General features: G+C 37.9%; 2 protein-coding genes across 4 annotated transcripts; one reads left to right on the top strand and one right to left on the bottom strand.

The window, feature by feature from the left end:
• Positions 1 to 4,803: 4,803 nt before the first annotated feature.
• Positions 4,804 to 17,872, top strand: LOC137123472 (calcium uniporter regulatory subunit MCUb, mitochondrial-like). Of its 2 annotated transcripts, none has more exons than XM_067497215.1 (8): positions 4,804 to 5,125; positions 15,161 to 15,230; positions 15,384 to 15,551; positions 16,005 to 16,109; positions 16,210 to 16,439; positions 16,607 to 16,810; positions 17,350 to 17,466; positions 17,622 to 17,872. In XM_067497215.1, the coding sequence occupies exons 1-8, from the start codon at positions 5,018 to 5,020 to the stop codon at positions 17,697 to 17,699; spliced, it is 1,080 nt and encodes a 359-aa protein (XP_067353316.1). In that variant the 5' UTR covers positions 4,804 to 5,017; the 3' UTR covers positions 17,700 to 17,872. The 2 variants fall into 2 exon arrangements, with proteins under 2 accessions (XP_067353316.1, XP_067353317.1); XM_067497216.1 differs by having other exon boundaries at positions 4,818 to 5,125; positions 16,279 to 16,439.
• LOC137123473 (caspase-6-like) lies at positions 17,454 to 21,323 on the bottom strand. Of its 2 annotated transcripts, none has more exons than XM_067497218.1 (8): positions 21,200 to 21,323; positions 20,943 to 20,984; positions 20,306 to 20,345; positions 20,057 to 20,206; positions 19,853 to 19,929; positions 19,576 to 19,751; positions 19,298 to 19,448; positions 17,454 to 19,138 (listed from the first exon to the last, which is right to left on the bottom strand). In XM_067497218.1, the coding sequence occupies exons 2-8, from the start codon at positions 20,977 to 20,979 to the stop codon at positions 18,903 to 18,905; spliced, it is 867 nt and encodes a 288-aa protein (XP_067353319.1). In that variant the 5' UTR covers positions 20,980 to 20,984; positions 21,200 to 21,323; the 3' UTR covers positions 17,454 to 18,902. The 2 variants fall into 2 exon arrangements, with proteins under 2 accessions (XP_067353319.1, XP_067353318.1); XM_067497217.1 differs by having other exon boundaries at positions 20,306 to 20,348; positions 21,200 to 21,321.
• Positions 21,324 to 22,238: the final 915 nt, after the last annotated feature.

Genomic DNA, 22,238 nt, shown 5'->3' with positions numbered 1-22,238 from the left:
CAAGATTCACAACACTGCATCTGAACAAACCGCAAGACTTCTGGAAGATTATATCCTATGGACAGTCGAGACCAGAGTGGAATTGTTTGGCCTCTGTCACAGAAAGTGTACCCACTGTCAAGCACAACAGTAGAGGGGTGATGATTTGGGGGGTTTTCATAGCCACAAGACCAAGGCACCTTGTTACTGAGTCAATGAACTACTTTCTATAGCAGAGTATTTCAGAGGCAATTTGAGGCCATCAGCCTGACAGCTTGGCTGAAAATGGGCCATGCAAAAGGACAATGATGCACACCAATGGCTGAAAAATAAAAGAATCAGTCTCAGTTCAGAACTTAACCAAACTAAAAGCTCTGGCAGGCTCACGTTTTGGTAAATAAACAATGGCACAATGAAAAAGTTATGTTGTTGTTCATCTGAGGTTGCATTTGACATGCTATCAGATGATTTTTATGATGTTTTTACACACAACAAAAACCCTACAATTATAACAGGGGTTGCTAACTTTTCCACATGCGTTCATTCAGAAATACAGAAAATTCTTAAAGGTTGACAACTATGTTTCTATGCCTGATCGTTTCTGTGTGTAGGAGAGTCCCCCAAAATGGCAATTTAGAGTTGTGAAATGCAAACAAAACTGCAGGAAACTTTTGAGATTTTTTTTTCAAAGCATCATGGCATGCCTCTTAGAAATCCTCACATGAGAAGTGGTTATACGTAAATGTTTTCAGATAATGGAATGGAACAGATTTTCCTTTATAATTAACAATAAAGTGTACATTGAAGTCATTTTAACGTCTCACTTACAGTAGATTGAACAGTTTCAGGTTCTGTGTGTTTTATACCACAAGATGGTGCCAAAAGGCCACAGAACAGAACGGTAGTGCAGCTCTTGATAATACGATTTTAAAATGATAAGTAAGAACTAAACAAAGTATTATACTTATTTGAAATAAGTGAAAATAGATCACAGGTGAGGATAGTGTTTGTTTCTGTTACTTTTAGTTGTCCATTATGATTTTGTAATGCTGATCTGAATGCAACAGGTGGCAGTATAATCCTTATCTCACATCATCTCCCAAGCCATTCAACCTGTAATTTAAAATAATGGATCAAATTATGTTTATTATATTATTAATCTATATTCTTGTATGAAGTGTGTAAGAAACTATATATATTATTTTGGTTTTTAATCAGAAAAATACAAATTAATGAATTAACCTGATACCTTTAGACAAAAACCAGCTGCAAATTCGATTAATTGTTGAGAGTCTTGTATCAGAAAGAAACACTGACTTGATGCATCACCTGGTTACTCAATATTTAACTAGCAAACATATCTCGGCACAAGCAGAAATTTCTTATTAAAGCGCAGCTTTTCCCACTGGCCTGAAGCACACTAGCCAACTCATTAGAAAAAGATACCTGGCACTCATCCCATAAAAAACTTCAGTCAGCAGGAGACCTGGATGCAGTCTTATTCAGTCAGCTTGTGGTCAGTATAGGATAAATCTAGTAGTAGTGTGGTAATAAATAGCTCACCAGAAAATAGAACTAGACAAAGTTTGCTGCAATGTTATTGTTTTATCTCTTTCAAGACAATTTGCCGGTGATCGTTTGCATGCATAGTTTGTTAGTCACACAACTGTTTTGTGCACACCACTGAGGAGTTTTGAAAAATTAAATAAAAAATATCTGCCAGGAGCAGACAGATTGCATCCAGCCTAGTGCTATCCTTCTTCATTTTCTCTCAGGGAGTATTGATGAAATTCACCAATCTTACAGAATTCACTCCACCGGTGTCTAGGGTAAGGCAAATGAACAACTGCTTTCTTCGAATAATAACTATTCCCCCTTTTGTCTTATGTTTTTGTTGTTGTTGTTGTTTTTGTAGAATGGATATTTTTTTGGCCTGGTTGAATTCTCGTCCATGCTCCTTTAGGGCCCTTATGGGGATTAACACGAACACAGGTCTACAGTTACTTCCCATCACAGAAGTACATGGATGATGAACAGCTGCTGGTCAAAGCAGACACGATTTTGGTTAGAAAGTGAAACATTTAAGGAGCTTTCTCTGTTCGTTTGTTTTTTACTTCAAGGTCTATCGGTAAGGTAAGGCAATCAAATAGAGTGTTGTCTGTTTAACTCAGTTGCACAAATCACATTATCCAGGCTCAGCTTTCAAGTGCACAGTTTAATTTTAATATTAATGAACAGACTGCAGGCACTAAAATCAAAGGTATCATAAAAGTGACTTTCCAGATTGGCATTTTGACTGTTCATAGAATGAGAGCAATAAGCAAATTACTCTTATTGACCACAAAGCTGAGGGTTTATTGATTAGTTTGCAGGCAAAGAACCAATAATTTCATCTCAAAGAATCAGGAAAAGACCTAACTTTGACAAAAACTCAAGTCATTAATCAGATAGATTAAATTGAATGATATGATAAATGACAAATATTAGATTAAAAACAAAAACATTAGAAACAGAAATCTTAAAAAAAACTAAAATCAATTCTAAAAATAAAGATTAGTGTAAAAATATAAAATAGATCAACAAAAATGAGACAGATAGCAAAGTGTGGGTATGTGGCTTCATGTAAATGAAAACACAAATCTGAGAGAAACATAACAACACAAAACTGAAATCTGGACAAAGCAGTTTCACCTATTCCCAAGGAATAGGACACTTTTTTAGGACACTTTCACATGTTGTCGGGAGTCACCAGGGATCAAACCACAAAACTCGCAAACAGTGGGCAACCCACTTTTATGGCCTCAAAACATATTTTAATATGACGAGGTATTTTATTTGAATAAGCTTCGTCTTCTAATCAGAGAAAGTCATTTCTTCAATTGAGCAGCAAGAGAGAGGACATTGGAGGTTAATTCAAGTTCATTAGCTATTTTCCAAATGCACGTACATAGTTAAGTTCTGCCTGGTTCTCTCAGTCAGATTTTTAGAAGATACAAAATATTGCACAACTCAAATACATAATGTACAAGAAAAGTGGCTTATACATAAATGGTCAACTAATATACAAAAAGGGTAACAATCTTTACATGGTAAATATCGAGGTAAATATCCCAGATAAGTAAAGCTTATAAGTATATAAGTAAAGCTTGAGTATGTCAAATCAAGTTTTATTTAATCACAACTTTAACACAAAGGCTTTTAGAGTCTATGCTTGTAGTACAGTAGTAGTTCTAAAAGTTTAGTTCTAAAATGATGCAGCATTTCCTAAAAAAATCAATGTTACGCATTCAAGATATTTCTATGTGATATATTTACCTCTATGACCTGTAAAGGATAACAGGCAAATAAAGAAACCCACCTGACAAAGGATAGTTATATATTCACTGCACTTTTAGGTCAGCTCTGCTCCACAAACTAGGAAAAACTCAGCCGCATTATAACGTACACCTGTTCAGCTGCTTGTTAACGCAAAAGGGACAGCATCTCAATGTATTTAGGAATGTAAAGTTAGTCTAGAAATCTGCTGACGTTCAAAGCAAGCATCAAAAAGGTGAAGAAAGATGACTTTAGGGACTCTGTACCTGTCATGGTGCTGAGTATTTCAGAAACTACTGATCTGGTGTGACTGAGTGTTATTTTCACTCACAACCATCTGTAGAGTTTACAGAGAATGGTTTGAAATAGAGAGGCAGGTCTCTGGGTGAAAATGCTTTGTCGATGCCAGCCTGCTTTTAAAATAAGAGAACAGCAACAGTAATCCAAATAACCACTCGTTACAAAAGAAGTATGCAGATGATCATCTCTGAACATACATTAGTCTAAACCTAAAGAAGATGTGCTAAATCAGCAGAAGTTCATATTACTAAGGCATTTAACTAAGGCTATAGTTCAAACGAGATTACTAAAATTGGACAATATTAGATTGGAATAATGTTACCGGGTTCGATGAGTCTCGATTTCTGCTGCGGCATTCAGATGGTAGTGTCAGAATTTAAACCACATGAAAAGCATGATCCATCCTGCTCATATCAAAACATCAGGCCGGTGCTATGCCAGTGTAAGGGTAAAGGGGATATTTATTGACATACTGTTAGCACCTTAGTACCAAGAGAGTATTGTTTAAATGCCACAGCCTACCTAAATATTGTTTACGATCCCTCTATGGCCACTTTTGTGACATGGCATGTTATTCCTGCGGGATAAAATGCCATGTCACAAAACCATAATCATGTGAAAATTGTTTATTTTAAGAAGGTCTAACTTAGTACCAGTAAGTTGTACCTATAGCGTCTTGTGAGTGTTTATGCTCCATTGTGTTTACTGGAAATTGATACCTTAATCTCTCTACTTTTAAGAGCTTTTTTTGGAAAGAGCTCCATGTTTTTTCCAAAAAACAAAACAAAAAAAACAAAAAAACAAACCAAAACACTATGAGAAGGTTAGTGAACCAAACATAAAGGAAGAGCATTCTAAACAGTGAAGTAAAAGTCACTTCAGAAATACTGCAAACGTAGGCAGAGCTATAAATATAGATGACATTTCTCTGTGGTTTACTTTGAGTGACCCCTGTCACAAAAATAGGGGTCAAATCTAGGACTCCTCTGAGGGTCTTCTAGCTTCATTTTGTTAACTATCCCTCTCATGTGTCTATATTTGCATTTGTGGTACTTGTTCACACGCCAGTACTTAAGAACATATGAACGTAGCACTTCAGCTCCTGTTTGATGTCGTCTATCTGCTCATTCGTTTGGGCAACGTACCGTTCAGCTGTTTCTCGTTGCCTCACGCGAAACACAGCAACGAGAAGAAAAGAGGGACACAAAGGACGCGGATTCTGGAAAGGAGCGCGCCTGTTATCAGGAGGAAATGGTATGCGGCCCAAGCTAGGCTGCGCCTCCCTCTGTCCCGTAGCTGTCATCCACACAGACAGCAGCTTGTTTCTAAGGAGAAAACCGGGCTGTGGGACACGCATTGTGGACGTATCTTAACCCAGTATGCCCCGTCAACGCAGCTAGGGAACGAAGGTTAACGGCTGACGATGGCTGCGGTGCGGATGCTCGGCAAAGTTACGGCGGGACTTTTGGGAAGTCTTCAGCCTCTTCACTGCGGTCTCAAAACTGTTAGTCCGAGTACATTTCTTCAGCAGGTAAAAAAAAACAAAAACCCGTCTAACTAAATAATTCAATTCCTCATAGGTATTGTTTCACCACCGTACCCGCTAAGTCTGTCAGGCTCTTCGGTTGAACGGGTTTCCTGCTTCTGTGAAGGCAACACGGAGAGGAACGTTAGCTAACTTCAGCCATGCCGAGCACCGTCCAAACAGGAATTTCTGTTCGTCAGCCCTTTGTTTGTCGCAGATCTTTCTTGGCCTGTCCTAAAACTGACGCAAACTTAAAACTTTGTGCTTTAATGTGGTCAATTCACTTTACATCTGACTGTCTCACCTATAACTTGTTACACAACCAGGTTATTCTAAGCATGTTGACATGACTTATCAAGCTAATCAACCTTAAAAAGTGTTTAGGACTGATCATCACTGTACATTATCTCCTCCCTGAAACCGCTCTTATTCAATTATTCCTCTGAGATTGCTGTTCAGTCAGCCATTTGGAGAAAGAGACATGATTAGACTGCTAAATATAATTATACACTTTAGGTGCCTTTCCATGCACTATCTCAAGAGAAATCACTGACATTGCTATTCTCTGCAGCTAACAGTGTGACGTTTAGTATCTTATTGTATTAAATGTCAGTATTGTGCGTCATCAGGTGCTCATCTGTCTATCTATATTTCTATATACATATTTATATAGTTCATTGCTCATCATTCAGAAAGATACAAGTTAATTGTTTGCACAGATTACCAAATGGGGAGTGCAGTGCAGAGGAAATGCTGCAGAAAGTAAAACCCTCAAGTATCACTACCGGGTTTTTGCAGCGTTGCTCTACTCACAGTTGTATTTTTGAGCTGTGGGCAGTTTAAAATACATACAATACTCTATTCTCAGTCTATTGTCAGTGTTGTCATTCATTGTAAGGATTTGCAGAGGTCAGCTAAGTTTGTCATCGGGCAGTTCCCCAGGTCGACACCTCAAGTACTGTGGCAGTGCAGAGAGAATACAGCTGAATGTCACGATAGCACATATACTAGGATTGAGGGAGGAAAAACATATTATTTCTGATGGGCAGGTTGTCATGACTCACTCCCACATGCTAGAATGACTAAGATAAGGCCTAATTTTAGACTGGACCATACTGTTTATAAAATTGCAGGAAGTTGCAGTGTTCCTTTTTTCAAATTACAAATTGCAAGCAAAGTGTTCGTAAAGCTACCCACTGACCACCAAAAAATGTAAAGTTTCAGATGGCCCAGAAACACTAATTAACTCAGCCTTTATTTCAAAAACTGTACTCCTCTTCCTCATATTTTCATATCATCAGTCATATTTTCACCGAAATGTTTTTATTGTAAGGGTTAGATTCTTACTCATAAACATGGATAGCAGAATAATTTCATTATACAGGAGGAACATGTTCATATGTTTCTGTGGATAAATTGATATTTTATGGTATTGTTGATTTTTTTTTTTTTTTGTCGACTTTTTCCCTTTATTTGAATAGGACAGTTTACAGGTGTCAAGGAAATATCGGAGAAAGATTGGAATGGAAAAGGGTCATCCTGGGCTATTAAGAGTTTTCCTTATAAGAAAATAAAAGCTTTAGATATTGGATAACAATGTTTTTCGAAGGATTGGTGAACCACAGTTTCTTTACATTAGCAAGTGTAATAAGAAGGCTGCTGACAAGTCAGAAAAAATTGATGCATACAAAAAAATGTTTTTACAATACAGAAAGCAAGTTCTTCATTTTGTATGAGACTGTTTCTAATAAGTGGTAAATTTTAGGTGGCAGCCAGTGAATTATTCACTACATAAGCTGTGGCTGAGAACATGGAAATACACGTTTTCCTGAATATTTACCTTTTATATATCTGATTAACTTATAAATCCTTTCTCAATTTCTTGTTTTTTATATACCTCCCATAACTGCAAGTATAGTGCAGTGTTAACAGATTTGGTGTGAGAAGTTAGCAGTTCATAAATAATACACAAGCTCTGTTGGGCTAGTGTAGTTGTCATATTTATGTCATATTAGTTTTGTAAAACTAACCACTAGCCAGAAAGACTTCTCAGGAGACAAAGCACCTTAAAATCTGCCTTCAGGAGAAGATTGCCAAGGCAACATTTGACAAGGCAGCTATAGGGAGTTTGGCTTTTATACCAGTAAGTAATACAGACATTGTCTGTATCTACAGACCTGTAATGCTATACAGTTAAGCATTATATGATGGAGTGAGAAATATAACTGAGAGCTGTAGTGCTTAGGAGCATTTGTGTGAGCTTTGGTAGTCTAATACTAAGTTTGTTGTGCGGTCACTGCTCATTTTTCAGTGCCTATAAATGAACAGTAACACATAAAATCAACAGTGTGATATTAAAAAGAGATGTGGTTTTAGAACAAGCTGAATTGGAGCTTTCAGCAACCACTGCAATCATAATTAAAGATATGCACTTATCAGGTTACCATGTTTGTGAACCGTTTTAGCTCAGCTCTGTAGCTTCTGGATGTGCTGATGACTATCTGGATAGCTACAACTAGCTAGCTAGACCAGAATTCTAGTTTTTGTGTGTACCAGTGTTATAGAAAGTTTCCATCTTACTTAGAGTGTTACTATCTTGGAAGAACTGAAGACAGAACTCAGCGTGATGAACCATGTCAGTTTAAATACATGCCGGCATGGAGAAGAACACATGGATGTTAGTGTCTTCTGACTTGTATCTCTCAAACTCAAACTCAGAAAGGAACCACCCTCACAGAACATCAATGTAGAAAATATGTGCATACAGGGGTCAGTCCTCATTCCTTGTCCCATTGTCCCAAGTTGTCTTTGCATTTGGAAACAATGAAATAATTTGATTGGATCTTAATTGTAGACCTTGTGATCCCAGAACCCACTATCTCCGAAACCCTAGTGAAATCCAAAATAATTTTCTGCCTAAAATATATGCTGTTTCACAGAAATGGTAAATCCCTAAAACATCAACACGATTCAGACGGGTATCAGTGTGTCACAGAAGGACATTTTGAAAAACTCACTCCATCTGCTGAATTGTCAACATGGAAGAGGTTTTACTTTTTTTTTTCTGTGTCAAGACTAACTGTGCCAGGAACTTTGGCAGTTCTTTATTACAGCAGCATCCACAGAAATAGAATAGAACTTTCTTCCTTATCCCCAAAATGTTGTTATATTAGAACAACTTTGTGTTATTCTTATGACTAAAATAGAAAGCACTGGTAAGATACATTTTATGGTCTACATTCTCTCTTGTCATCAACATTTGTAGTATACAGTAAGTGAGGCCAATAAGACATTACTGAATTCATCAAATTAAACAATATCTATTACAGACAACATGGCCACACCACATAAAACCTTTGGCTATGAAATGAAAACAAATGTGATAATAACTCCACTGAAACAGCTCTTTGTGACAGCAGTCCCATAGCAAACCTGTTATGGTTCACAGCACTTTACTGTGTGATAATAAGTGATGAAAGTCTTTAGAGGTGTTTGTAAAACAAAGAAATTTAGGAATCTAATAGGGCCATATTATTCACTCAGGTTTGCAAAGGCAACATTTTCATGGTAGCTTTGGGTTTTAATTCTGGATGGAATGTTGGTTTTTGCTCTGGAGCAATAATTTTTATCTGGATGCCCTGGACCCTTGTGACTGTCACATGAATTTAAAAATTAGTGACCCACGTTTTGTCCTATGCTTTTCAGCATTCAGCTGCATGCATTATACTTTGCTGCCAGGCAAAGTGCTGTTACTGTAGCTTAGAGTTTCTCGATGTGTCATCATGAGTCAGTCATAAATATGGGTTTGGGCTGAGTGGTGATTAACGTTAAGAACAAAAGTCCTGATCTCATAAATTTGATCATAAATAAAGAAAAGTCCTGACTCTTACTCTATATTACACACAGTAAAGACACAGCTTCCTTTAAACAATTAATATCTTGTACATGAGAACAAAGTGTATCCTTTTGTTTTTGTATTCTTTATTGAGTTAGTATGCAGTAAGTAAACATTTAAAGAGTTTTTATTGTTTAACTTGTCAACCATTTAATTTGTCATACTTGCATGAAATGTGCTTTACAAACAGACATTTCTGTTACCTTCATTCTGTCGTCCCACTGTTACCTTCTGCCCACTCTATTTTCTCCTCAGCCTCCTAACCCAACCAGATCATTAACTTCATAACAGAAGACAGATGCTTCAATGCAAATTATTTTCATGGTAGAGTGCTGCCTGTTCTCAGTCATGATGACAACATGGAGTAATTCAATTTCTCCACTTGGCAGCCTTCGTTTTTCACTCCAGCCTTTAGGGCATTGATCACACATACCCATTAAGTCAAGCCTGCAAAGTACTCAAAGTCATAATTACATGTGTGCATGAATATATGTCACTTTCCTTTTGCTTAGTGGTGTCAGACCTGTTGCAAGAATGGGAAGAGATAACTTAAGGAAGTCAAAAGCCACCAGCCATAGCTCAGTTGTGACAGAATTTATAACTGAGTGATCTGCTTGGTGACTGCAGGGAAAATGATGTGCCTGTCACAATGATAACCCACATCATTCCTCAAGCAGGAAGCCCTGGTTTGCCTTACTACAGAAGAAGAAAATGGCAGTGTGTGACCATATTGCTTTGTTTTTTCTTTCCATCATTTTTTTCTTATCTCTTTTCCCTTTGGTTTGGGTATAAATAAGAAATGCGTAGCTCAAAGGGTAAATACACCTTCAGCTGATTATTATGAGAAGGAACATTTGGAGGAAACTGTTTGGTGATGAGGAGCAGGAGCACAGGCAAATTCAAATTGACAGAAATGTGTAAAGGACAATGAAAAGTCAGTGACCACCCAGCACTCAGAATATTGATTGGTTGTGTAATTAGGAAATGTGGTTTGACTAGTCAAACAGACAGATCTACTGAGCAGCCAGTGGTGACATTAATTATCACGTAGAGTAGAGGAGCCCACATCCTCAGCAGGTTTTATGCAGAAAGATTGAAGGCATGATTGGCTGGTACTTCTGTGTTGTTGTGTATGGGTTTGTGTAGGCTGTACATGTCTATTAATTAAGTAATGTGTAAGTAAGCAGAGGTAGAGTTGATCCTTCGTGAACTTAGATGTAAGTCTTAAAAATAAATATTTAAACAATTAAAACTTTTCTAATCACCATTTGAACAATGATTGTAAGTCATGTATTGGGTCAACATTACCAACGTTAACTTTATTTCTTCATAGTCTGCCATCATAAATAAAAGTATTTATCTAGATTTTCTCTTGCCTCATCTGTGTCAGATCCCAGTCCAGTGCCAGTGTTTATAGGTGTTGTAGAAGTGAATTAGTAATAAAAAGTGATTATTGTTGACCACGTGTTCCCTGTTCCCTAAGCTGGTGGTTCTATCTTTTTTTCTGTGACAAATCGATAATTCCAAAATCCTTTTGGTGTACACCGATTACTATGGGTTACCTGTAGTAACCCATATTATGTATGGCTAGAAAAGTTGTTTAAATTGTTAAAATGTGATGTAAATGTGACAAAGGTAAGTGGACACTCATCCACTGACCTACAATGGCAGCTGCACATGCTTTACACTGTAAACCTTATCTTGTAAATATAATTTCATTTGACTGAAAGTTGAATATGCTGTTGTTCCAATGCTATTGTTGGCATTTATCAAAAGTACAGCCTTACAGAGCCAAAGCCAATTGCTTGACCAAAGGATTGTCTGGGTTATCTAGGTTATCATTTTGTAGCAGTAATTAGACCTACCCCTCAAGGCACATATAAAGCATTATTGCACTTGTTCCCTATGTGTCTATCAGAGCCTAATGAAGACAGAAGGTTTGCCTGCTGCTTTCAATAGTGTTTTTTTTTTTTTTTTAAAAAAAAAGCCTGTGACAATTCAAGGTGCTCTTAGTTTTCAACTTAAACTGTAAACTTAAATCTAGGGGTCTCCTGTCTCATAACACTACTCCCTTTAAATGTATGTACACTGTTCAGGTTAGTTTTTCTTCAAATCTTAGAGATATGTTGATACAACTATATGGGCATTTTGGAAGATGTAACCTAGTGTGTGCTACTCTGTTATACTGTCGACATGTACAGCATGGCTTCAATTTTCGAGCCAGAGAAAATGGTAGAAACAATATATATCGTAAAGTGTATTATTATAGTGTGTTTAAGAGCATTTGAAACTGTGCTTCAGACAGTAATAACACAGAGCTGTGGAAATGGACTATTATTTATAACAGCCCTGGAGCTGCAGTATCAGCCACAGAAGCCTTTTGAACAGGATTGGTTTGTGTGCACATTGCATATAAACTAACTAGAGGCAGTCAGCTGTTGAACTGACTCTGGTCACTGATCTTGCGCACACATACACACTCCCATTCAGTAAAGAAACTAATACTTGCCTCGCCCTTAATGGTTAGTTCCAAATCTGCTGTTTCCATATTAGCAGGACAGCTGGGTACAATGCTGCTCATCCCACTTCCCTGTTAAACTATTTTGGCATGAAATGTAATGACACATTTTACACACACACATTTTACTCTTATGCACCTACTGTATGCTGGCAGTCAGCACCTGCACCACTCAGTTTAATGAAGCACACTGGCTGCTGCAGTAAGGGGAGTACATCAGTATTGTGCTGGGCTGTTTTATGTCCTGATAATGTGTTTGCTGTTTAATAAACAGTCACAGAATTCAGGTTTCAGGTGTACCATAGTTATGTACAACTGTATCTTGGATAGACAATATGATTTTATACAGTATACAGTACAGTGTTTTGATACCAATGCCATGGATCTTAATACAAATTTCAATATTATGGCAAAACATAAACTAATGTATTTCAGAATGAAATGGAGCCTTCAAGTAATATAAAGGCATCATTTGTATTGAAAACATTGTGGTATAGCATCTCTACTGCAGTTTTTGTCATGTTTTCTGTGCCTCTGAAAAGCTAGGTTGGCTCAGTGTGTTTGTGTACTTTACACCTGTCTGTCCTGTTTAACATCCTCTTTCTCATGCTGATGCAGTGAAAACAATTAGAGGATCTAAATTATGAGGTATAACATGGCTTTGAGAAAACAACAGAGGCTGCGGCACACACAATCTCTGCCAGGCTAAGAGTTATGTTAGTATCCTGCTTATTAACAATTAACAGCACCCAGCTCATGTTATGAACTATGGCATCTTTAGCCTCTGAATGTTTGCAGCTGCAACTCACAAAAATTTACAGTAACATCTCATTTTGATGACATGTTCTCAGAAAATTAAACTAAAATTCTAGCCTTGAATTCTTTGTACAGATGTGGACATCTGTCTCTAGGACGCTTTGCCAAGTTTGGTGAAGTGTTTCCGCCATTCATTGTGAGACACCCTTTGTGTAGCGGCTTTTGATAGCTCATAACTTGCCTCTGATCATTGGTCTCCCAAACACAAAATATCTCCTTTTTTCTTTTCTTTTGTTGTTGTTGTTTTCTTTTTTGTCCCCTCCCTCAAGTTGCAGTGGACATGTTGCTGCTTCTCATGATTCCACATGATGTTATAGCATTTTTGTTCTCCTTGTGATTCCTTTTAGACTGCTTGTAAGGGTTTTATGCTACTTCCTTAAAGAGAAATTATGCTTATCTATCAAAACACATAAATGTCTACACAGACCTACGCAGAGAGGGGAATTATTGGTGACCGTAGGTCGCGCAGTCCCCAACATGCACACCTCCCACATCTCAGGAACGCGTTGTGTAGAGATGTGCTTTGACCAGCTAATTTGTTAATGTCATGGAGTATGGAAGTGGGATTGAACCAAGAAGAAAATGAAAACAACAAAGAGAGTAAAGAAACAGAAAGACTGAGCAGATAGAGGAGCTCGTTTTCAGAAGTGGTTAGAAAATAGAAAAACACAACTGGCTCTCTAACCCTTTTGTTCACCTTCTCTCCATTAAGCAATTTAGTGTAGTTTGTTTACGCTGGGTAACTTTTTTATAAAAACACAATATTAAAGAAAAGTCAATATTTGTCAGTCTTACGGAATTTGCTTAATCCTCCTGTGATCCTCAGATTTCCCCCTTTAGGAACCTTTGGATAAAGCTATTTTAGGCAAATAAGTTGGTGGGACTGATTTATGGCAGTATGGATTTTTTTATTTATTTTTTTACAAAATAATGAGATTGTTTCCTAATTGAGTTTCTAGAAAGAATACTACATCAAAATATATAAAAATGTAATACAATCTTTAAAGCACAATGAGACACATTCTGTACAATAGCCTATGCTCTTTGGAGAAGTTCACAATAGGTGGAAGAAAGAATCATCCAGATGGAAGAAGTCAAGGCCTAGCAATGCTGTAGTTTGACCCCTTGTATTAATCCAGCTCTCGAAACACTGGTTCTTTCAAAGTCAATACTGCAGCACAGTAGTGTCTTTAGTAGACACTCCCTTCCTGCTAAATGTTCACTTCTTTCAACCCCATATCACTGGCTTGTTGCTGCAGGGTAAATGGTAAACACTTAACCACACGTCCAAGCTGTGATAACCAGGATGACAACAGCAAGATTATTATTCAATTTTACCAAAGGGCCTCGAGAGACATTGATAAAACCATTTTACAAGCTAAGTACTTAAAAGAGATAAACCCCACTTCATATCAACACCTGTGATAGTGCTTGTATGGATCTAAAAAAATAATAATAATAATAATCCTCATCTCCACTGTCCAGAGAGCTGGTGTGATGATGTGTAGGTGGCAAATCGTTGTTATTGCTTTCAGCTGTACAATGACATCAGGGTATTTCGCACAAGCTCAGCAGCTCAGATCTGTCTCATTTGACTCATTTTGGCATAAACAGTAAAAATAAAAACACATTTTTTTTCATGGTGTTGTGCACTACTTCATTAGCAAGCTAACAAACACTGGTAAATCAAAACTGTAGCTAATCTTTTTGTAACAAAAATAGTTTTAAGGTGCGTCTATACATCTGTTTCAGCATGTTGTGACTGTGGTACATCCTGCACTTTTATCTTTGTGGTTCAAGTTACCACTCAGAGAAAAGCCTCTAGTCTGGTGGATTGTTATTCATTGCTATACGTGAATATTGTTTTTCCTATTAGAGCCTCATCTCTTAACTATTGCAGAGTGAGAGACTGCTGCTCTGCCACTGTACATCCAGCTTTGTCTGCTCTCTCAGCCTATGAAAATGGACAGCTCTCTTTTACCTCTTTAATGCGATATTGATTGAATAGACTCCCTGTTGGAGGACAATGGGGGTGTGTAGGCAGTGGTCGCCACATCCATGACAATGCCACATTGTGTGTCATGACTCTGTTATGACTGAGCATCACCTATCCACATTAAAATTCTTTACATGTGGCCTAATGCTAAATTAGCTGCTTTGTACCACACCCCAGTGACTTTGAATATTGAATTGAAAGACAAGTTTGCATGTAAAGGGAAAAGACAACACTCAAGGAATGCCAAATACAGGACAGAAGCTTTCCTACTGACTGGAATAATGAGCTTTTCCCTATAGAGGCATTCTCCACTATCAGGAGAGTGGGCGGACTTGTGGTTTAGCTGATTGCTGATTGATAGTACATTTTGTTGTAAGAGGCACAGGCATTTCATCATGCATTAACTACTGCAGCCTGAATTCAAATCAAAAGTTGCACATCAGCAAAAAAAAGAGCAGGTTTCATCAGCAGAATCAGTACTTCAGCCAGTCAGGTTACGCAACTGTTAGAAGATAGAAAGTGAAAGGCAAAAAGGAGCAGAGGTAATAGAAAGAATTTCGTATTAGCGTAAAAGCAGCGACCTCAGAGCACAGCCCAAAACATTTAATTGATGTGGCTTGTTGGCAGTTTTTGAGTGGATATTTTTTAATATGCTTCTTTTCTTAATCCAGTGGCCCTGTTTTACACTTCCACCCAATGTAGAAAACAACTTTTTGGCACAAATAAACTGAATGGACCAAAAACACTTTTTCTTTCTTTTCCATTGTGCTTTCTTGCCTTCTATGTTTTTCATTTCTTCTTTCTTTTTCACTTCAGGTTCAACTGAGGCGTCCTGTCCTCGGAAATTGCCAAGCTCTTTTCTACAGCACAGTCCCGCCCTCAAGTGGTAATACGCTGTTATTACTTTCACATGAAAATAAGCTGTCGTAAATTACAAGGCTAACCTGTTTGTGATTTCATGTATTCCTGTTTGTTAAACGGCCGACCACAAACCCTCATCCCTCAAAAATTTGATTTTTTTCTCCTTATTGTGTCGCAGATGTGTCTTTAAAGTACAAACATGGCCGTCTAGCTCTCGAGGTTCCACTACCATCCAGGAATGAGAAGTGTTTGTTCTTCCTTAGACCCATGTTGATGAATGTTGGAGATCTGATCGGCGATTTGCAGAAAGAGGATCCTGGAGTTACAGCTTCTGTTTTCTCCACAGGTACTTAACATATGTTAGCTATGCACATACTTTGTTGATCACATTCCTCAGGTATTGTCTGTTTTGTTGCAGCATGGCAGCCTGGTTTGACAGGTTGTGTGCTTTTCATTTCTCTAGGGCTTTAACAAAGGCTATTCTTGTACCACGTGTTATTCTTTTTGGTGCTCAATGTAGTGACCATGCATGTAAATTTTCCCTCAAGTCTGATTTCTAAGAACTGGCTTTGCAGTTGTGAATAACGTTGTTCAAACTGTAACATGTTGACTCTCTGCCAGGTCTCTGAGGGTTTCTATGGTGTCGGCTGAAGTGATCCGTTAAGCATTTTTGTTTCTACTTTCTGATTTGTGTGTTTGTTTGTGTTTATTCTGTCAGAAACTATTTGGGCTGAGCATTTGATGTAGTTATATGATTGAGATACAAGTAACGAGTTGTACATTTGCTCTTCTTTGACAGATGGAGAGCGTGTTGCCAGCACCACACTGTTAGAAGCTCTGCTGAACAAGGGCTTCAAGCTCATCATCAATGATGCAGTTTATGATGTTCAGTCATGTGAAACAGGTAGAAATACATTTCTCTCCAGCCAGAAATGATATTATCATTTTTCTGCTTTGCAGTTGCACCTAGTCTTGCTCATAAATAGCAGTTACTATCTCTCCAGGCATGACGAATGTCACATTTTTATCTCACCTGCCCATCCTCATCTACACTGGTGTGCCCTCTGTTGCAGTGTGTACATCCAGAGAGCATACCACCGAGACAGAGGACCTAAAGCATTTGGTGCATCTGCTGCACACAGCGCTCCATCTGCCTGAACACCACCTGCTAAAGGAGAGACAGTTGCTGGAAAAATTGGACCATCTCAAACAAGAACTTTCCCCACTTGAGACGGTACAATAACCGACACGTTGTGTGTAAAAACATTTTTTATCTTCTACTACTGTACATACCTTTGCCTGTTGGGACCGAATAAGACCAATTTCTGTCCTTTTCATTTTGTTAGGCAGGTTTTCACAAATTAGCCAATAACCTTTCCCCCCCTTGTTGTTTTCTCACAGATGAAGGCACAGCTTTGCCAAAAAGCAGAGATGAAGACATCCAAGGTGCTCTGGACTGGTTTGGCACTGTTATCCGTGCAGGGTGGTGCTCTAGCCTGGCTCACCTGGTGGGTCTATTCATGGGACGTCATGGAGCCTGTCACTTACTTCCTCACCTACTCCACCAGCATTGGAGTCTTTGCTTATTATGTCCTTACAAAACAGGCAAGTCTTGTGACAAAAGTCAAAGGTTTTGTTCTTTTTCAATTTAAAATGTCTATTAATTTAAGCACATATGTTTGGGTAAATTTGCTATACTGTTTTTTTATTGTTTGTTTGTATTGAAATAGAAGATTAATATCACTCCCATATCTTTTAATAACATATGAAACTAGATCATTCTGCCATTTAGCTTAGCCCAGCATGCAGACTAAAAGGGGGAAACAACTAATGTGGAATTGTCCAAACGTAATACAATCTGTCACTGTGAGGTTGCCAGATGACCAGCAGATACTTTGAGAAGTCACAAAGCCCAGCCAAGAAATGGTTTGGCACATACCTCTAAGCTTTAAATGATCATTTTTGCAGTTAATTTGGAAAAGAACCTTGCTAGCTGCTTTGCCTCGTTTCCCTTCTTTATTGCAACTGATTCAGTCTGTTCGATGTAGATTCATATTTAACATATTTAATTAACAGTCCTGATTATATTTGCATACTTGTTTCATTCTGCATTAATAGGAAGTCTAATTTATATCTCTTCTTAGGATTATGTATATCCAGATGCTAAAGACAGACAGTTCCTGCATTACTTTTATAAGGGGGCCAGCAAGAAGAAATTTAATGTGACAAAATACAATGAACTGAAGGATGAACTGGAACAGGTTGGTTTATTTGTTGACTTTTTTCATTCTACACAGGTACAGATTTCAAACTTATGCAGGAAGAACATATGAAACTATACAACTAAGTGTAAAAACAAAAACTTAAATTCCCAAAATCATAGTATAAATCATTATTAATGTGTTTTGTAAATCAGGTGGAGGAAGACCTGAGACGTCTGAGATATTCAACTCAGCTTCAGCTGCCACTTGAACATATTAAGCCGAAGTCATGAACAACGCTATGAAGATTGGTCAGTGATGGTTCTACAATCTGGGGCAAAAACTACTTTTCTGCTTTATTTTGATAATGGCACATTTTTACCAAGAATCCATATCATCATGCATTTTGTTTACAATCTTGATATTGATGTTAATCATGTCTGAATAAACACTGAAATAAAACCAATTTCCCCGATTGTTAGGAGACTCCTCTGTCTGCAGTGTCTTTTGCAGAAATTCTTGAATGTGTGATTTTAATTTCTACAAGTGGACAGATGATAAGATGCAGATTTGTGTATGATTTTTGGGGCATATTAAATATTTTGCCCCAAAAACAAGTAAAAACTGTTTGAGGAAGTAATAGGGAAAAACAGGATGTGCCCACACCTTAGTTTTTCCTGACTCAGATCATGTAACACAGCTAAATTAATTCCAGGTCCACGGTACATTTTAAAATTCTCCCTGAGGTACTTTCAGAACAGGTGTTTCTTGGTGTTTTTGGTGCAAATGTGCATTAATAAACTTACTGTAAACTGCTACGAGAGAAAGAATGGCACAAACATGAATTCCCTTTTTGATGGAACAAGCTTGAAGACAAAATGTTTATATAGTACCTAGAAATGATGTTAGATTTTACTTGATCTCTGGTGCTTTTAAAGACACAGTTAAGCATTTAACTTTCAGGTGAAAGAATATTTAGTACTGTCATTTGCTCGTCACATAACTTACATGATACCGTTTGATTTGTGGATTTGATTTGGCTGGTAAATATCCCTGCAACTGAATTTATTGCTAAAACCAGATATCCCTGACATTTACAGCTTTCTCAGGCTCAAGACGTCCCCGGCAAGGTGTGAAGAAAAACATGCAAATTAAGATATTATTAATGTAGTGCCATGACAGCTGTCATGTCAAAATAACAGGAACAACTCACGCATGTATGCATATACTTAATATTTCTAAGGTTACAGACGTGGTCTTATTTTTGGCTAATCTCTGGCCAGAAAGATTAAGATTTCAAAATTGTCCCTGATATTTTATAACCCCTGTTTTCACTGGAAAGGCTCACAATCATGTGATTGATCACTGTGGATGTAAATAATAGTGTTTAGTAACATCAAACAGAAAGACCAGCAAAATTCTTTGAAAGCTCAATTTAGACCCCTCACCCTAAAACAAGTACCAGCTCATTTAATGACTAAGTCTCTAAGTGACTGTCACTTTTTTGGGTGAAAGTAGAGTTGCTTTGTGAGCATCGAAGCAAAGCAAGGCACTTGCTTCTTTCCAATGGCTTTCGGGTCACTACACTTTAAAACGCTCCTCATTGACACTTTTCTGTTGACCAGCATAAGTAAGTGTGTGAATTCAAGGGAATCCCCGTACTTGTGAAGCAAATCACACAGGTCTTGGACATACCAGGAGCCAAAGAGAGTGTCTCGGTGGGCATAGTAACCTTAACAAAAGGGACAAGACAGGATACTGAGTGAAGAACAATGAAGACACTTAGTAAGGCTTAGGTCTTAAATATTTGTAAGTAGGCTCACTATTACACTTTTATAGTATCAGCTGAATCAAATAAAGTCAAATCAAATTATAGCTTGAATCCTCCTACCTTCTGCCACAGAGTAGCACATAATGAAATCAGCTCCAGCAGGGAGGGTGTGTAAAGAAGAGGCGTCCACCACTACCTCATTTGTCTTTACTTCACTGTCCACGGCATCACAGGCTGTCACTGCGTCGTCATGCTCGTTTCCACGGCATGCCTGGCAACCGGCATAGCCACGTTAACTCTGAAAGCTTTCTGACCACTATGGATTTACAACTAAGCAAAAATTGAATGATCCCACATTCAGGTAGATTGGATATGTGTTCTGTTCACATGTACAGTACCTGCCAAATGAAGATCTTGGGCTTTCCTACAAGGCTTTCGCACTTGGTTCCTTTGAACATGGCTGTGATTTCCTTAATGCTTAGCTTGCCATCTTGAGTGTACACATGTTCATCCTCTCCGTGGCTCATAAAGGCAAGCAAAAAACAGTCTGCATCTGAATGATCGGCCTCTGCAGCTGGTAGGACAAAATGACCAAAGGTTTCAGATTTACTGCAGGTCTGTTGTATTAGACTGCATCAGTTTTACATAGGTGTACCTAATAAACGATGTGCTTACCTTCACTGATTTTATCAAGGACATCGGTTTGTTTGTAGTTATCATAGCAGTGCACTTGAAAGCCTAGGTCTGACAGTCTTAAAGAGAGGCAAAACTGAGTTGAGTGGGAAATACTAGACATTTTACTGCAGAAAAGCCAATTTATAACAAGTGCAGACACGTTCTACAGTTTCCCATCTTCCCAGTTGACTGAGAAAGAGGTACCTTTTCTCCAAGTTCTGGCGGTCAGCATTGGTCCCATGCCTGGTGGGCATCCCCATGCGCCAGTAGAAGTACTCCTGGTTAAAGATGAGCGCAAGGCCTCGTCTTTTGTTTTTCATAGAGTACTGCTCTGCAGGATCGAAAGCTGAAGAGCTTTGATAATACAAAAGGAACACAAATGTAATTAGGTGAGCACCAGAGTGGAATGAGAATTTCCAGCCAATAACAACCTAAATAAAAGACATTGCTTACCTTATGAAGGCATCAGTCTCTGTTAGGTTCTCCGGGCATGCTACTAAAACACACACACACACACACAAATGTAAGCTACACAACAGTGTAGAATATTCTTACCAAACAAAAAGGCTGCACAAATTGCTTCACTGTTGGTGTTACAGGGTCAAGCAGTCAGTGTTCCAACAGCTTAGAGTCCTCCTGTCCCTTAATAGGGGGGTGACAGGTGGAGCAAAGGCTGCTAAAAGAACATATGCACATGAAGGTGCATGCAATAAAGTTCTGAATAAGGAATCTTGATAAGGTTCTGGACAAAGGGTTAAAGTTCTGCAGAAGGTTCTGTGAATCTTGAATATTTTATTTCTCCTAATTGACCTGATTAACGTTTGACTTGAACATAGACGTCCTGAAATAAGTGAGCCTTGAAACTTGCTTTAGGTGATGACCACACCCTGAGCCACTCTGACTTCAGCAGGCGGTTAAACCTGCTTTCTTCATAACAGCTTCACTTTTACATACTGCTGTAAGAACTGGACTCCTGTTTGATTGAACACAAAACTGTTTATAGGAATGCACATCTTTTGAATATTGTCACTCTATTGTCACTCTGAATATTGTCACTCTGTCATGGTGTATGATAGAGTAAAGCACTCACCAGTGCTGTCTGTTGCTGTTTTGTTGACTTGAGCCATGCTTCCTGGAAAGGAGAGACAAAGATAAATGAACACACTTGGATGTTGTAGTAACGTGGTGTCTGACTAGAGAGAGAAAAAACGTACAGTAAAGGCGTTACAGCACTTGTATAACAAGTTCAAAACAGAATCCGTACATTCCTTTTATTAACGTGTAAAATGCACAACACAAGAGCCCAAATCTCTGGATTTAATTAAAACATATGTTTAACGTTGTTACCTTCACCACTTTCAGCAGAGATGTTCTCAGGTTGTCTTCGTACGAGTCAGCGATGGGAGAAATGAACTTTGTTTTACAGTAGAACACCAAGAAAAAAAACTTCGTTTGACTCCGCCCCCGTAATCTAATTGGCTGACAGTGACAATCGGACAACAAGATTGGCTCGCACGACTGTCAGTCAAACGTAAACAGCTAGAGCTTCCGTTTCAGTCACATCGAAAGTACAGGGGTTGCAGCAAATATAACATTACAATACTCGTTTTAAGGTTCCCGGACTTTTAAAGATAAAGATAAAACTAGATCGATAAGTCCTACAATAATTTACAAAAAGCAATGGGATTTTTATATTACTTCCTGCAATGTTCCCAGGATTATGATTTCTGACTATGACTATCTCTGATTTTGATTATCAGTATACCTTTATAACGTACCTATATACCTATAACCTACCTATATACCTTTATTATATACCTCAAAGAAAAGGTTAATAACTGTGTCTACCAAATGTCAAAACATTAAACAGTAACAGGGCCACACTTGGGTGAACATTAAAAGAAACAACTTAAAAGTTTTTGAAACATTTAGAATTTTCTGTTTCTGCAGAAATACATGACCTAAGATGTGATCCAATTTTCTCCTAAAAGCAAAAGAAGGCAGTTAAATAAAATGGATTTCAAAATTACACATATGCAGTTATTGTGGACAGATGTGTGACATTTTTGCTGCAGCAACTTGAGCCAAATTTCTTTTTTCAGCCCTGCACATCAGCTTGGAGGGACTTTAGGCTAATTAGGCTTCATATACACGTTTACTTAACAGTAGTGGATGAATGTGTCGCTATGTTTAGTTTTTTTATCTTGATTGGTTTAGGTATCCATTTCATTATCATCTGATATTTATGTTTCAAATAGGTCTTTGATTAAATTTTATAAACTTATGTTGGCTCTCAGAAGATTTCTTTCTTCTAATGCATCAGACAAACAAGGCCCATTATCAAGTTTGTTTTATTTGAAGTGGCTATAGTATTCCTTTCCAGCCT

This window comes from Channa argus, chromosome 3 (assembly GCF_033026475.1).
Source record: "Channa argus isolate prfri chromosome 3, Channa argus male v1.0, whole genome shotgun sequence".
Lineage (NCBI taxonomy): Eukaryota > Metazoa > Chordata > Actinopteri > Anabantiformes > Channidae > Channa > Channa argus.
This window is presented reverse-complemented; position numbering and strand designations above follow the sequence as displayed.